This window comes from Podarcis raffonei, chromosome 13 (genome assembly GCF_027172205.1).
Source record: "Podarcis raffonei isolate rPodRaf1 chromosome 13, rPodRaf1.pri, whole genome shotgun sequence".
Classification (NCBI taxonomy): Eukaryota; Metazoa; Chordata; class Lepidosauria; order Squamata; family Lacertidae; genus Podarcis; species Podarcis raffonei.
The window spans coordinates 54,264,623-54,280,055 of record NC_070614.1 but is presented as its reverse complement, the minus strand read 5'-3'; the positions used below and the strand labels follow the sequence as shown (position 1 = coordinate 54,280,055).

Below are 15,433 nucleotides of genomic sequence, written 5' to 3'. Positions count from 1 at the left end.
CGCGAAGCCTCCGGAGCACGGGGGGAGCGCTCCCTCTGCGCTTCGGAGGCTTCGCGTTGCTATCGCTGAAGCCAAGGAGCCTGCATTCGCCCCATAGGACGCACACACATTTCCCCTTCAGTTTTATACCTGTTGGAAGCTGCCTAGAGTGACTGGTGCAGCCCAGTCGGATGTTTTATCTTGGGATGGGGGCAAAGTTTTTATTATTACTATGTTTTATAACGTGTGTGAAGCAGAGTAGGCAGCTGTAGCAGCTGTTGAAAACCAAAAAGTGAAGCCCATAAAATGAGTGGCTGCAGAAACCCAGCCAGACTGGTGGGGTATAAATAATAAAAAAATGAAAAAATATTAATTATTATTAATAACAACAAGACAGAATGATCACAGTTGTGTGCGGGTTAAATCCTTGTTTCATCTTTTTTATTTTTTGGTAAACTGCTTTAATAATAAATAATAATAAATTTTATTTATACCCCTCCCTCCCCAGCCAAGGCCGGGCTCCGGGCGGCTAACAACCAATAATAAAAACAAGTTGAATGAATACAACTTAAAAACAAGATTAAAATACAACATTAAAATGCAGCCTCTGAGGTGGTGTTTTGCTTTTTGTGTTTTCAACGATCGATTTATTTTACGAAATAAATAAAAAAGGGTACCATGTTTTTCCGTGTATAACATGCCCCCCCATGTATAAGACACCCTCTATTTTTTGGGAACTCCAAATTGAGAAAATGGGGGGGAGGTTGTATCCGTGTATAAGACGGCCCACAATTTTGAACATAACTTTTAAATAAAAAAACCCTAGTCTTATACATGGAAAAGTATGGTAATTAATAATATCACAATGTTTTTGGGTCTCTGGGGCCCGGATTTGCTGGCTCTCGCCCAGGTTCTTATGCATAACGACAGGCTATTGACATCCCCCTTTCTTTCTTTTTCCCCCCAATTTTTTTCAATTAGTTTTCACAATATTATAAACAAACAAAGAAACAAACACACAAGACAAACAAACACTTTGTTTCAGTTACAGATAGGTAGCCGTGTTGGTCTGCCATAGTCAAAACAAAAAATTTTTTTCCCTTCCAGTAGCACCTTAAAGACCAACTAAGTTAGTTCTTGGTATGAGCTTTCGTGTGCATGCACACTTCTTCAGATACACACTTCAGACGTGTATCTGAAGAAGTGTGCATGCACACGAAAGCTCATACCAAGAACTAACTTAGTTGGTCTTTAAGGTGCTACTGGAAGGAAAAAATTTTTTTGTTTAAACACTTTGTTTGTAATTGAAAGTGTAATTGAAAATTACACTTATTAACTTTGTTAAGTGACTTCCTCACTTCCCTTTGGTTGAATTTCATTGCACGTCCTTTTAATGGTTTTCCAAATCCCAATTCTTATGAAATTTAACTTAAACATTAACATCCTTAAATCTTCACCTTATGGAATTAAACATATTAATTCGTCACTTAACATAAATAAAATCCTAAGCCAATTAAGTATTTGCAAGCTTTTTTCAGTTAATTTAACTTAACAAATTTAACTTTGAAATCCCTCTTTCTTTCTTTCTTTCTTTCTTTCTTTCTTTCTTTCTTTCTTTCGTTCTCTCTCTCTCTCTCTCTTTCAGGAGCTGATGGAGCTGATGGTGAGTGGTCCCTGCTTTTCTCTTCCTCCCGGCGCCACTGGAGTTTTCTCCACCTTTTGGGGGGCTTGGGGATGGGAAGTGCAGGTGCCCCGAGGCAGCCTCCCACCTGGCCCCTTCGCTCACCTCCTCGCCTCTTGCAGAAAGTCTACGAAATTGGCATCCTGGCGCAGTTCCCCTTCTCCTCCAGCCTACAGCGCATGAGCGTCGTGACCCGGACGTTGGGGGAGAAGCGACTGGTGGCCTACATGAAGGGCGCTCCGGAGACAGTGGGCAGCCTCTGCCGCAAGGAGACGGGTGGGCTGCTTCTTTCTTGAGAGTAATCGCTATGGTTAAGATCGTGGGTAGGCAACCTAAGGCCAGGGGGCCGGATCCGGCCCAATCGCCTTCTCAATCCGGCCCGCGGATGGTGTGTTTTTACATGAGTAGAATGTGTGCTTTTATTTAAAATGCATCTCTGGGTTATTTGTGGGGCGTAGGAATTCGTTCATTTTTCTTTTCAAAATATAGCCCGGCCCCCCACATGGTCTGAGGGACAGTGGACCGGCCCCCTGCTGAAAAAGTTTGCTGATCCCTGATTAAGATTAATAGTTGTCCATGTTTCTTACCTGCCCTGCGTCTTAGGGTCCCAGGGCCGGTTGCAGCCGCCTTGAGGATGCAGAGCCATAAACAGTTCAAAACAAACTGCTGTTGCTATAACAGGGTGATCCTAATAATAATAATAATAATAATAATAATAATACCCCACCCATCTTGCTGTGTTTCCCCAGCCACTCTGGGCTGCTTCCAACAAAAGATTAAAAATACATTAAAACATCAGTCATTAAAAACTTCCCCAAACAAGGCCAGACGGAACAGCTCTGTCTTGCAGGCCCTGCAGAAAGATATCAAGTCCCGCAGAGCCCTAGCCTCTTGGGACAGAGCGTTCCACCAAGTCGGGGCCAGTACTGAAAAGGCCCTGGCCCTAGTTGAGACCAGTCTAACCACCTTGCGACCTGGCACCTCTAAAATGTTGTCATTTGTGGACCTTAAAGTCCTCCATGGGACATACCAGGAGAGGCGGTCCCGTAGGTACGAGGGTCCTAGGCCGCATAGGGCTTTAATGGTCAAAACCAGCACCTTAAACCTGACCCTGTACTCCACCGGGAGCCAGTGTAGCTGGTATGGCACTGGGTGAATGTGATCCCGTGGCAAGGACCCTGTAAGGAGCCTCGCCGCGGCATTCTGCACCTGCTGAAATATTTAAATGTTTCTGTGATGGTCCTTGAGTCTTCCTGCGACCCTTGCCGTCCTCTCCTGCCACACCGGGGGGGGTGCGACACACACCCCCCTTTGAGAACCACCGGCTTAAACAAAGAGGTCCCCAAGCTGTGTACAATTAAAACAGCAGGTGAAAACACAGCTGCAAGCTACTAGCCACAACGGCCGTTCTCTGTCCTCCACACCCTGAAGCACCAAATGTTCCCGAAGCCCAGTTCCCGAAAACCACGTTTCTCTTGGGCACGGATCCTGCTTGCAGGTTTCCCAGTTGAGGCCTCCGCCCGACCACTGCGGGACCAGGGTGCTGGGCTGGGCAGGCCACTGACCCAACCCGTTTGTAAGGACCCTCCAGGTTCAGTGGCAGTCTATCAGGGTTCCTGGGTTCTTAGGGTTACTTGGCCCCTCTGAGATGAGTCGCTGGCCTGATCCAGCCATAGGGCTCCTCTCCTGCCCCCCACCTTTAACACCTGACGTTGCCGCCGTTCAGTTCCAGACACCTTCTCAGCCGTGCTGGAGTCCTACACGCGCCGAGGGCTGCGGGTCATCGCTCTGGCGAGCCGGCGGCTGGAGAGCAAATTCACCTGGCACAAGATCCAGCACATCAGCAGGTCAGACTTTCTCCTCTGTTAGATGTTAACGCCTGTTAAAGGTAAAGGGACCCCTGACCATTAGGTCCAGTCGTGGCCGACTCTGGGGTTGCGGCGCTCATCTTGCTTTATTGGCCAAGGGAGCCGGCGTACAGCTTCCGGGTCATGTGGCCAGCAGGACTAAGCCAATTCTGGCGAAACCAGAGCAGCACACGGAAACGGCGTTTACCTTCCCGCCGGAGTGGTACCTATTTATGTACTTGCACTTTGACGTGCTTTCAAACTGCTAGGTGGGCAGGAGCAGGGACCGAGCAACAGGAGCTCACCCCGTCGTGGGGATTCGAACCGCCGACCTTCCTATCGGCAAGTCCTAGGCTCTGTGGTTTAACCCACAGCGCCACCCGCGTCCCGTATATGCCTGTTAAGCTGGCTGAAATGTTCACATCTGGGAGAAACACTTGCTGGAAATGCAGGGAGGCTGAAGGCACATAGATCCACATGTGGCGGAACAGTAAAAAGATCAGACACTTTTGGGAAATGATTTATAACGAGCTGAAGAAATTGTTTAAATGTTCCTTCCCTAAAAAAAACCCCTGAAGCCTTCCTGCTAGGAATTGAGGAAAATGAAACCCACCCCCCCAAAAATACAGGAGAGTCTTTGAATGTATGTTAAAGTCTCTGCCAGAATTCTAATTGCAGAAGGTTGGAAGGGAGAGGATAGCCCATCTAAATCAGACTGGCAAAATAAAATAAGTGAATGCGCCAAACTGGCGAGGTTATCAGCAAGGTTAAGAGACACTACAGATGAGGTCCCGTCCCCCCCCCCCAAAAGAGAGGGTTATTTACAGAGTTTATGTAAAATAACATTGTCGAAAGATCAGTCCGTTGGCAAGTCTTGACTGAGCTTTGGTGTGCAAATAGGATTTTTATTTTGATTCTGTACTTTGTGTTTTTATGTTGTAATTTTAGGAACTGCCCTGAAATCTACGAGTGTAGGGCTATATACAAAGTTAATTAATAATAATAATGTTTTGATCAAAAGATCAGTCCGTTGGCAGGTCTTGACTGAGCTTCGGTGTGCAAATAGGATTAGCTGCACAAAGCAAAATTTATAGTAAGGCAAATAATACGGCGAACGCTCAAGCGCGTATTTAAGGAATTTAAATCGGGAATGCAAGGGGGAAATTGGGGGTCTTGACAAATGTAATCACAAATGGATGCGCGAAACTAGTTAAAGAAGGAATAATTGTTTTGATTTCTCATTTTGCCTATAATATCTGTTGTACATTTCTGTTATAAAGTTTTCAATCAGTAAAGCACTTAAAGGCAAAAAGGAAAAAAGACTGTCTCCTCCATCCTCCTCCTCGCTGCCCCTCATTTCCCCTGACATGCACCGGCCACGATCCCCCTTTTTTCCTCTCTCTCTGACGCAGCCATCTCCCTTGCAGAGACGTCATCGAGTGCAACATGGACTTCCTGGGCCTGGTGGTTCTCCAGAACAAGCTGAAGCCCGAGACGGTCCCGATCCTGGCCGAGCTGCAGAGGGCCCGCATCCGCCTCGTCATGGTGACAGGTGCGCTGGGTGGGGCCTGGAGGTGGGGTAGTGGGTGCTCAGCAAAGGTTCAGGATCAAAAGTTCTGCTTCCCTTAGATGGGCTACCTGCCCAGGCAGAAGAGCCCCCATACACACATACACACAAGAATGATTCTTTCCGATTTGTCATTGATTATTATGATTATCTGCATTGCTGTGACGGTCTTCCTCTTCTCCCTGGCCAGGAGATAACCTGCTGACAGCCATCTCGGTGGGGCGCGAATGTGGCATGATCCCCGCCAAGGGCAAGGTGATTCTGACTGAGGCCCTCCCTCCCAGAGACGGGCAGCCGGCCACCATCCACTGGCAGTACGCAGACGAGCTCCCTGCGCTGGAAATAGCGGACAAGGCCAGCAAGGAGGTGAGAGACTCCTTCCCAATGCCTGCAGCGGCGACACCCCCTTTTGTGGCTTGTTTTTTGGGGGGGCAGGCATTAAGAACGCAAGGGGGATCCTGCAGGATCAGGCCAACGGCTCATCTAGCTCAGCATCCGAGCGGTTGCAAGCAGGGTTCCTGGAACTGTAGAGTTGGAACGGGGTACCCAAGGGCCATCCAGTCTGACCCCGAGCGCAAGAGGCAACTCACCCACCCTTCACCCATTTCCAGCAGCTGAGATTCTGGAGCGCTTGCTGCCTCCGGTCTCCCCGGGGGTGCAAGTCACGGGCGCCAGGTCAGGCGTGGGGAGTCCTGCCCTTCTTTGGTAACTTCAAAGACAAGGAAGGAACGAGCCGTTTATATTTATAGTCCTTTTTATTCAGTCATCTGGTTGCAAGCAAAAATCCACTTCCCTCCTCGAGGAAAGGAGTTGCTTACTCTGAATCGTGGGTAGGCAAACTAAGGCCTGGGGGCCGGATCCGGCCCAATTGCCTGCTCAATCCGGCCCACAGACGGTCCGGGAATCAGCATGTTTTTACATGAGTAGAATGTGTCCGTTTATTTAAAACGCATCTCTGGGTTATTTGTGGGGCATAGGAATTCGTTCATTTTTCTTTTCAAAATATTGTCCGGCCCCCCACAAGGTCCGAGGGACAGTGGACCGGCCCCCTGCTGAAAAAGATTACTGACCCCTGCTGAGTGAATCCTCACCTTTTCCTCTTTGCATTCTTTGTTCTCTAATACCGATGGACCTCCTTGTCTTTGGAGAGGGAGGGTTTTCCACACTGTATAATAATAATAATAATAATAATAATAATAATAATAATAATAATAATAATAATTTATTTATATCCCGCCCATCTGGCTGGGCGTTCCTGTTTTCCTCCAGGAGATCAAGTTGATGCTGGACAAGGAGGACCAGCCCCCTGCGCCCCCCACAGACACCAGCTACCACTTTGCGGTCGGCGGGAAGTCCTTCTCGGTCATCCTCGACCACTTCCCGGATCTCCTGCCCAAGGTACGTCCTTCGGAGAGAACGGCAGAGTGGGGGGAAAGGCGGCAGGTTCAGATCCTGCTAGGGGCATTTCTGGGTAGGTCTGGGGAGGGGGGGGTCTCCTCCATCCGAACCCTTGGAGAGCCACTTCTGTCAGTGCAGAGAACGGCAAGCAGGGTGGACCGTGGGCCACAGAGTCAGGATTTGAACCCAGGTCCTTGTCTTCACAACAACCTTGCAAGTCACGGCCTAGGACCCTCGTACCTACGGGACCGCCTCTCCCGGTCTGCCCCACGGAGAGCCTCAAGGTCCATAAATAGCAACACCCAAGAGGTCCCAGGCCCTAAGGAAGATAGATTAACTTCAACCGGAGCCAGGGCCTTTTCAGCACTGGCCCCGGCCTGGTGGAACGCTCTGCCTCATGAGACCAGGGCCCTGCAGGATCTGATTTCTTTCCTCAGGGCCTGTAAGACAGAGTTGTTCCACCTGGCCTTTGGCTTGGAGCCAATTTGATTCCCTCCCTCTCTTTCTTTTTTCCTTTCTTCTCCTGTGATGGAACTCCTGTTTGAGGACTTCCCTGGCTTTTCTCTGGCCCACGTATGACCAGTCTGAATAGGTAGCCTGGTGAAGACTTGACGTTTTCATCCCCCCAAAAAACGTTTTTGATTTGAGTTTCCGTTGAAATGACGCTTCATTTTAATGTTTCAATGCTGTATTTTAATCTTGTCTTTAAGTTGTATTTCAATCAATTTGTTTTATATTGGTTGTTAGCCGCCCTGAGCCCGGTCTTGGCTGTGGAGGATGGGGTATAAATGAAATTTATTATTATTATTATTAAAGCGGTAGCAACAGGGCCCCCGAGGCCGCACCCAGCGAGCTTCACAGGCACAGGGCGGGGATTCGAACCCTTGTCTCTCGCAGGTCCAAGTCGGATCCTGCAATCTCCTTTCCTGTAGGCCAGTAGTTCCATGTCTTCCTTTGCTGTCTTGGTTCGCCCTGGGTTTTCACGCTTTCCGGAGGGGGGGGGGTTAGAACTGCTGCCCCAAGTGGGGCTGGTATGCCTCTGGTTTTTGTTTGACACCAGCCCCCTTCTCCCTCCATTGCAGCTGCTCCTCTGCGGCACGGTCTATGCCCGGATGGCCCCCGAACAGAAGACCCAGCTGGTGGAAGCCCTGCAGAAAATGGAGTGAGTACCGTTCTCTGCCATTGCGGCTCCCCAAGTCCCAGCCCTGGCTCTGGGAGGTTGGGGGTCTGGCCTTGCAGAGCCAGGCAGATAATGTGCCCCCCCCTTTATTTTTTACCCTGGGAATAACTGAAGTCTTACAAATAAGTAAGTATATAAATAATTTTCACAAAAGTTATGCTGACAAATAATTTTATTTCAAGGCTTGAACCGTTATCTGCATATGAAGACAAAATGGAAAATATGGAAATACAATACAGTGGTACCTCGGGTTACAGACACTTCAGGTTACAGACTCCGCTAACCAAGAAATAATACCTCAGGTTAAGAACTTTGCTTCAGGATGGGAACAGAAATCGTGTGGCAGCAGTGGGAGGCCCTTTTAGCTAAAGTGGTGCTTCAGGTTAAGAACAGTTTCAGGTTAAGAACAGACCTCTGGAACGAATTAAGTTCTTAACCCAAGGTACCACTGTAGTACTTTTTAAAAATATGTAGGGAAAAGGGTTATTTTAAGTATTTACATTTAAAAATGCTTTCTTAGCTTTCTTTTCTGCGAATTCTTGAATTACGCAGGAAAAATCAAGCAACTTCGCCTTATGGTGGTTTATGTTTATCATTGCTAAACCGTTTAGGCGTTCTTGAGCTGTTGTCGATCGAAAGAAAGACTTAATTCGTTTTAATATATCGAAACTTCTCTCATTGGAGGCCACTGTAGCGATAAGAAAATGCGTAATGCAATTAGAAGATTTGGAAAAACGTTTTCCAAATTCAAATTTAGTATTTGATGGGCAATTTATTTCGGTGACGGAGAATTAAGTTTGAAATTCATATCGAAAGAAGGAGGACTTCACTTCGCCCCAATGCATCCCCTGCGATTGTGAATATGTTGACCGAGGCCCCCTTTGGAATCAGAGGGCCGGGCCAAGGGGCCCATATGGCGCCCCCCCCCGGTCTGGGCCCCGTCTCCCTCCCTGCCTCGGATAACCTGCCTTATTCTGCCTTCCAGCTACTACGTGGGGATGTGTGGGGACGGCGCCAATGACTGTGGGGTAAGTCGCTGAGGCCCCTTTTGCCTGCGTTCCGTTACGGTGGCAGCAGATTCGCACCCAGGGCTAAGCTGCGGGTGTTGCTGCTTGCATGTAAGGCCCGTAATGGCTCTCCTCCCTTCTCCTCCTCAGGCGCTGAAGCGGGCCCACGCCGGGATCTCCCTCTCGGAGCTGGAGGCCTCCGTGGCCTCGCCCTTTACCTCCAAGACGCCCAACATCTCCTGCGTCCCGGATCTTGTCCGGTAGGTGGCAGCTGGCTGGATCTTCAGGAAATCCGGAGGACTTGCAAATCGGTTTCCTTGCGGCGGTGGGGTGGGTGGCCGGAGTGCATGCTGGGATTTGTAGTGCACTCACCTCGCCATGTTTGCTGACAGCCGTGTGCCTCTCCTCATGGAGATTGAGGTTGGATCCTGACAAGAATGGGGCAACTGTGCCCCCGAAGGACCAGGTGCGCAGCCTGGGAGTCATTCTGGACTCACCGCTGTCCATGGAGGCACAGGTCAATTCTGTGTCCAGGGCAGCTGTCTGCCAGCTCCATCTGGGACGCAGGATGAGACCCTACCTGCCTGCAGAATGTCTCGCCAGAGTGGTGCATGCTCTGGTTATCTCCCGCTTGGACTACTGCAATGTGCTCCACGTGGGGCTACCTTTGAAGGTGACCCGGAAACTACAACTAATCCAGAATGCGGCAGCTAGACTGGGGACTGGGAGACCATATAACACCAGTCCTGAAAGATCTCCATTGGCTCCCAGTACGTTTCTGAGCACAATTCAAAGTGTTGGCGCTGACCTTGAAAGCCCTAAACGGCCTCAAGGCCCAATATATCTGAAGGAGGGTCTCCTCCCCCATCGTTCTGCCCGGACACTGAGGTCCAGCACCGAGGGCCTTCTGGTGGTTCCCTCCCTGCGAGAAGCCAAGTTACAGGGAACCAGGCAGAGGGCCTTCTCGGTGGTGGCACCCGCCCTGTGGAACGCCTTCCCATTAGATGTCAAGGAAATAAACAGCTATTTGACTTTTAGAAGACATCTGAAGGCAGCCCTCTTTAGGGAAGTTTTTAATGTTTGATGTTTTATGGTGTTTTTAATATTCTCTTGGGAGCCGCCTACAGTGGCAGGGGAAACCCCGGCCAGATGGGCAGGGTACAAAGAATAAATTATTATTATTATTATTATTATTATTATTATTATTATTATTATTATTATTATTATTATTACTACTCATCCCCAGCGAAGGCCGCGCTGCTCTGGTCACCTCCTTCTGCGTCTTCAAGTTCATGGCTCTCTACAGCATCATCCAGTATCTCAGCGTCCTGCTCCTCTACTCGGTGAGTAAAAGGCGCGAGGCGACCACGGCTGCCGGATCAGGCCCAAGGTGGCCTACCTAGCCCATCCTACTGTACAGAACAGCAACAACGCGCCTGCTTCCTGCCTTCCAGTATTCCGGGCTAGACTGCTCTTAGGCGTGGAGGTTCTGCTGTCGCCCCAGACTTCCGTATGCAGAGCCCTGCTGGACCGGACCAAGGGGGGGCCTGTCCAGTCCAGTACCTTGTTCTCACAGTGGCCAGAAAAAGTTTATTTAATAGATGTATTTAATAGAACCGTACAGTCCGAAGGGTTCCTGGGGGTCATCTAGTCCAACCCCTGCAATGCAGGAATCTTTTGGCCGGCATGCGGCACGAAACCCACGACCCTGAGGTTATTTTGGGAGACCTGCAAGGGGGAAATCCCCAGGGGCAGGTATTTGCAGGATTGCGTGAGACCTGAAGGCTGCGTCTGACCTCTCCCTTCTCTTCCAGATTCAGGGCAACCTGGGAGATGTGCAGTACCTCTTCATCGACGTGGCCATCATCATGTCATTGGCCTTCACCAGTAAGTGGTCCAGGGGAACAGGGACCTCCTAGCACCCTTAACAAACTACATCTCCCACGATCCTTTGCGGCAGGGGAGCCATGACAGCTTAAAGGGGCATGGCAGAGCATTTAAGGTCCGGTGCAAAGTTGGCCAGGGACCCCTTGCATGGGTGGCTTGCAATTAAATCAGCTACGTAGTAAAATATTAACTGGGAGCAGCCGCAAAGACCATATAACACTGGTCCTGAAAGACCTACACTGGCTCCCAGTACGTTTCCGAGCATAATTCAAAGTGTTGGTGCTGACTTTGAAAGCCCTAAACGGCCTCAAAGGCCCAGTAGACCTGAAGGAGCGTCTCCACCCCCATCATCCAGCTCCGAGGGCCTTCTGGCGGTTCCCTCCCTGCGAGAAGTGAGGTTACAGGGAACCAGGCACAGGGCCTTCTCAGTGGTGGCACCCGCCCTGTGGAACGCCCTCCTTTCAGATGTCAAAGAGAACAACAACTACCAGACTTTTAGAAGACATCTAAGGGCAGCCCTGTTCAGGGAAGCTTTTAATGTTTAATAGGTTATTGTATTTTAATACAGTGGTGCCTCGCAAGACGAAATTAATTCGTTCTGCGAGTTTCTTCGTCTTGCGGATTTTTCGTCTTGCGAAGCACGGCTATTAACGGTACTTAGCGGCTTTAAGAGAAAGGAAACAAACTCGCAAGAACTCGCAAGACGTTTTCGTCTTGCGAAGCAAGCCCATAGGGAACTTCGTCTTGCGAAGCGACTCAAAAAACGGAAAACTCTTTCGTCTTGCGAGTTTTTCGTCTTGCGAGGCATTCGTCTTGCGAGGTACCACTGTATTCAGTTGGAAGCCTCCCAGAGTGGCTGGGGAAGCCCAGCCAGATGTGTGGGGTATAAATAATAAATTATTATTATTATTGTTAACAACGAAGCATGTATAAAATTTGGTGGCGTCAGCATTGCCCTGGTAAAGGTCTGGGGTGGGGGGCACTCGGAGGGAAGTCTGTGTGTGCCCCCCTCCCTCCCCAGGGACAACAGTGTAGAATCATAGCTGTCAACATTTCCCTGTTTTTAAGGGAAATTCCTTTCTTCGGAATAGGATTCCTCGCAAGAAAAGGGAAAAGTTGACAGCTATGGTAGAATGGTGGCTGGCCTGCTGTATGCAGACTTGGGGGGATGGGACCTCAGCCCCCCAGCACCCCATCTGGGCTGGGTGCCTGGCGAGGAAGGGGCTGTGAGACCCTCCGCCCCACCTTCCCACCCCTCTTCTCCCTCTTCAGTGAGCCTGAACCGAGCCTGGAGGGAGCTGGTCCCCCAGCGGCCACCAACCAGCCTGGTGTCGCCCCAGCTCCTGCTGTCCGTCTTCACCCAGATCCTTCTGTCACTGGGCTTTCAGGTTGGGGCCTTCCTCCTCGTCCAGGGACAGCCTTGGTACCACAGCCAGGAGAACGGGTGAGTGGCTGGGGCGAGGGGTCTGGGGCAGGGGAGGGCGCAATACCTTGAGGACCGCCTATGCAACCGTGCTCTTCAGGAGGGCAGCAGCATGAAAATAGGCCTTTTCTGCAGTGGCCCCTTCTTGTGGGACGCTCTCCCCAGGGAGGCCCACCTGGTTCCTTCGTCACACACCTTTTAAGTGCTGTACGAAAAACTTCAAAAATGTCCTTTAACTGCATCGTTAGGTATATTGGTTTGTTTCGTTTCGTTGTTCTGATGCGTGTTGTGTTTTTACAGTGGTACCTCGGGTTACATACGCTTCAGGTTACAGACTCTGCTAACCCAGAAATAGTACCTCGGGTTAAGAACTTTGCTTCGGGATGAGAACAGAAATCGTGCAGCAGCAGCGCAGCGGCAGCAGGAGGCCCCATTAGCTAAAGTGGTGCTTCAGATTAAGAACAGTTTCAGGTTAAGTACGGACCTCCGGAACAAATTAAGTACTTAACCCGAGGTACCACTGTATATATAATTTTTATTAAATTTTCTGTTTTACAATTTAAAATTTTACGTCCTTAAGATATTCATCCCTTCTTCTCCTTCCATGGTTCGTTTTCCATATCGTAAACCCCTGTGGGGAAAGCTGGTTTGCTGCATCTGGAATGTGTTACGTGTATATTTATATAGCATATAGATGCCTTTCCCCTCCCCCCAAATTTTTTGCTTGATTTTCCAAAGCATTTTTTAAACAAGCATAAATCTCAACCGTATTTAAACCAAACTTAATAACATTGTTAAATGACTTCCTCGTATCCCCCTGGTTGAATTTCAGTGTATATCATTTTAACGGTTTTCCAAAACCACTATTCTTATAAAATTAACTTAACATCATTATATTTTCCTTTCCAATTCGGTATTAAACATCTTAATTCACCCATTACCTAGTTATGTCCTAAGCCTATCTGTTATTTGCAAGCTTCTCCAATTAATTTAACTTAACATATTTAACTAAATAGTCTTTGAATTTCATCCATTCTTCCTGATAGTCCTCCTCCTTCTGGTCGCGGACTCTTCCGGTCAGGTCGGCCAGCTCCGAAAAGTCCATCATCTTCATCTGCCAATCTTCCACTGTTTTCCAATTCTTAGCTAACAAAATTCGAGCAGCGGTTGTGGCATACAAAAATAATTTAACATCTTTCTTGGGCAGTTATAGATGCCTTTCTCTTTGTCCGCTGCCTTGAGCTTTTGCGAAAGGTGGGGTGTAAGCAAACGAGCTTGACGGGGGTCTCATCCTCCTCCTCCCTCCCCCAGGACCTGCAGCCTTCTTCCCAACAGCACAACCCTGGCGAACATCACTGCAGGGTTGGCGCCGGAAGGCAGCGGCGAGGACGAGGAGGACTCCGTGCGCGGCTTCGAAAACACCACCCTCTTCTACGTCTCCTGCTTCCAGTACGTGGCCGTGGCGCTGGCTTTTGCCAAGGGCCGCCCCTTCCGCCAGCCCACCCGCACCAACGGTGAGTCCGCCAGCGCCGCGCTGCGCTCTCGGGCCCCATTCCCCTGCATGCGGTTCGGGGGGGAACCCCAAATTCAAGGAAGGGATCGGGAGGTTAAGCGATTGCTCGACTCCGCGTGGCTTTGGGGTTTCAGGGAACGTGGTTCTATGCCTGCCCGCCGCTGCTCGCTCTTTTAAAAACAATACTTTTGCATGATAGTTACGTATTTGAACAATAATTTTAAGTACCGTATTTTTCGCTCTATAGGACGCACTGGACCATAGGATGCACCTTGTTTTAGAGGGGGAGAACAAGAAAAAAAATTCTCCCCCTCTCTGCTCAGTGCCCCTTCAGCGAAGCGGCAGGACAAACGGAGCCCGTTCCATTTCTCCTCCTGCTTGGCTGAAGGGGCACTGCACAGCTCTCCCTCTCTGCTGAAGCCAGGAGAGTCTTGCTCTCCCGGCTTCAGCAAAAGGAACCTGAAGCCTCCGGAGCGCAGCGGGAACTCGCGCTGCGCTCCGAAGGCTTCAGGCGGCTATCCCTGAAGCCTGGAGAGCGAGAGGGGTCGGTGCGCACTTCAGCGAAAGCAACGCGAAGCCTCCGGAGCATGGAGGGAGCGCTACCTCTGCGCTTCGGAGGCTTCATGTTGCTATCGCTGAAGCCAAGGAGCCTGCATTCGCTCTATAGGACGCACACACATTTCCCCTTCATTTTTGGAGGGGGAAAAGTGTGTCCTATAGAGCGAAAAATACGGTAACTATTATTTCAAAACAAGAAGGATTATGATATTCATTGCTTAGTGCACTTCTGTGATTCTTTCTTAACTGCTTAGAGGTGAGTTTTTCCCCTCCTTTTTACAATCAAGCAGTGTATAAACTTTATGAAACGAAGTGAGTTTATAAATCCCGCTGGCTGGCACTTTGCTCCTGTTTTTCAGCGCTGTTTGTCGTCTCCCTCGCTGCGACCTCTGGCTTTCTGCTCTTCCTCCTGCTCTGGCCCATCCCTGCCTTGGATGAATTCTTTGAGGTAAGGGGCCCGCAACTGCCCCCCACTCGCCCCAGGATGCTGTGAGCTGGAGGGGCCCCCTCCGGATTCTGCAACTGGGGAGGCTCTGCTGTCTCCCTGTTGCAGATTTTGGGACACTCCCAAGTCCAGCAGCCTTATCTAGAGCGACACTAAGGTCCATAAGGCCTGGAAACGATGCCTTATGAGGAACGGCTAAGGGAGCTGGGCATGTTTAGCCTGGAGAAGAGGAGGTTAAGGGGTGATATGATAGCCATGCTCAAATATATAAAAGGATGTCACATAGAGGAGGGAGAAAGGTTGTTTTCTGCTGCTCCAGAGAAGCGGACACGGAGCAATGGATCCAAACTACAAGAAAGAAGATTCCACCTAAACATTAGGAAGAACTTCCTGACAGTAAGAGCTGTTTGACAGTGGACTTTGCTGCCAAGGAGTGTGGTGGAGTCTCCTCCTTTGGAGGTCTTTAAGCAGAGGCTTGACAACCATATGTCAGGAGTGCTCTGATGGTGTTTCCTGCTTGGCAGGGGGTTGGACTCGATGGCCCTTGTGGTCTCTTCCAACTCTATGATTCTATGATTCTATGGTTGGGGCAGCCGATTCGGTGGGGGGGACTGGTCGAAGGGGAGAGGGTGTAATATTTAATCCATTAATTAATTAATAATTGATTAATAATTGATTAATGCTTTAACCTTGTGTTTTTATGCTGTGAACCGCCCCAAGGTGAAGGGCAGTATGCAGATATTATTATTATTATTATTAATAATAATAATAATAATACCCCACCCATCTGGCTGGGTTCTCCCAGCCACTCTGGACGGCTCCCAACAGAATATTAAAAACACAATCAAACATTAAAGACTTCCGTAAACGGGGGTAAGGGACGCGGGTGGAGCTGTGGTCTAAACCACAGAGCCTAAGGCTTGCCAATCAGAGGGTCGGCAGTTTGAA

The 15,433-nt window shown here is 49.4% G+C and overlaps 1 protein-coding gene across 2 annotated transcripts in view; it reads left to right on the top strand.

Moving 5' to 3' along the window:
- Positions 1-15,433, top strand: part of LOC128400761 (polyamine-transporting ATPase 13A3-like) — a 54,740-nt gene that overhangs the window by 33,269 nt on the left and 6,038 nt on the right. For both annotated transcript variants that reach the window (XM_053363223.1, XM_053363224.1), the window contains exons 17-30: positions 1,625-1,642; positions 1,783-1,936; positions 3,387-3,507; positions 4,935-5,059; positions 5,265-5,440; positions 6,344-6,472; positions 7,555-7,634; positions 8,638-8,680; positions 8,810-8,919; positions 9,906-10,002; positions 10,474-10,546; positions 11,819-11,990; positions 13,281-13,483; positions 14,400-14,488. In XM_053363223.1, coding sequence (XP_053219198.1) covers positions 1,625-1,642; positions 1,783-1,936; positions 3,387-3,507; positions 4,935-5,059; positions 5,265-5,440; positions 6,344-6,472; positions 7,555-7,634; positions 8,638-8,680; positions 8,810-8,919; positions 9,906-10,002; positions 10,474-10,546; positions 11,819-11,990; positions 13,281-13,483; positions 14,400-14,488 — 1,590 coding nt within the window. The remainder of the gene's footprint in view (positions 1-1,624; positions 1,643-1,782; positions 1,937-3,386; positions 3,508-4,934; positions 5,060-5,264; positions 5,441-6,343; positions 6,473-7,554; positions 7,635-8,637; positions 8,681-8,809; positions 8,920-9,905; positions 10,003-10,473; positions 10,547-11,818; positions 11,991-13,280; positions 13,484-14,399; positions 14,489-15,433) is intronic.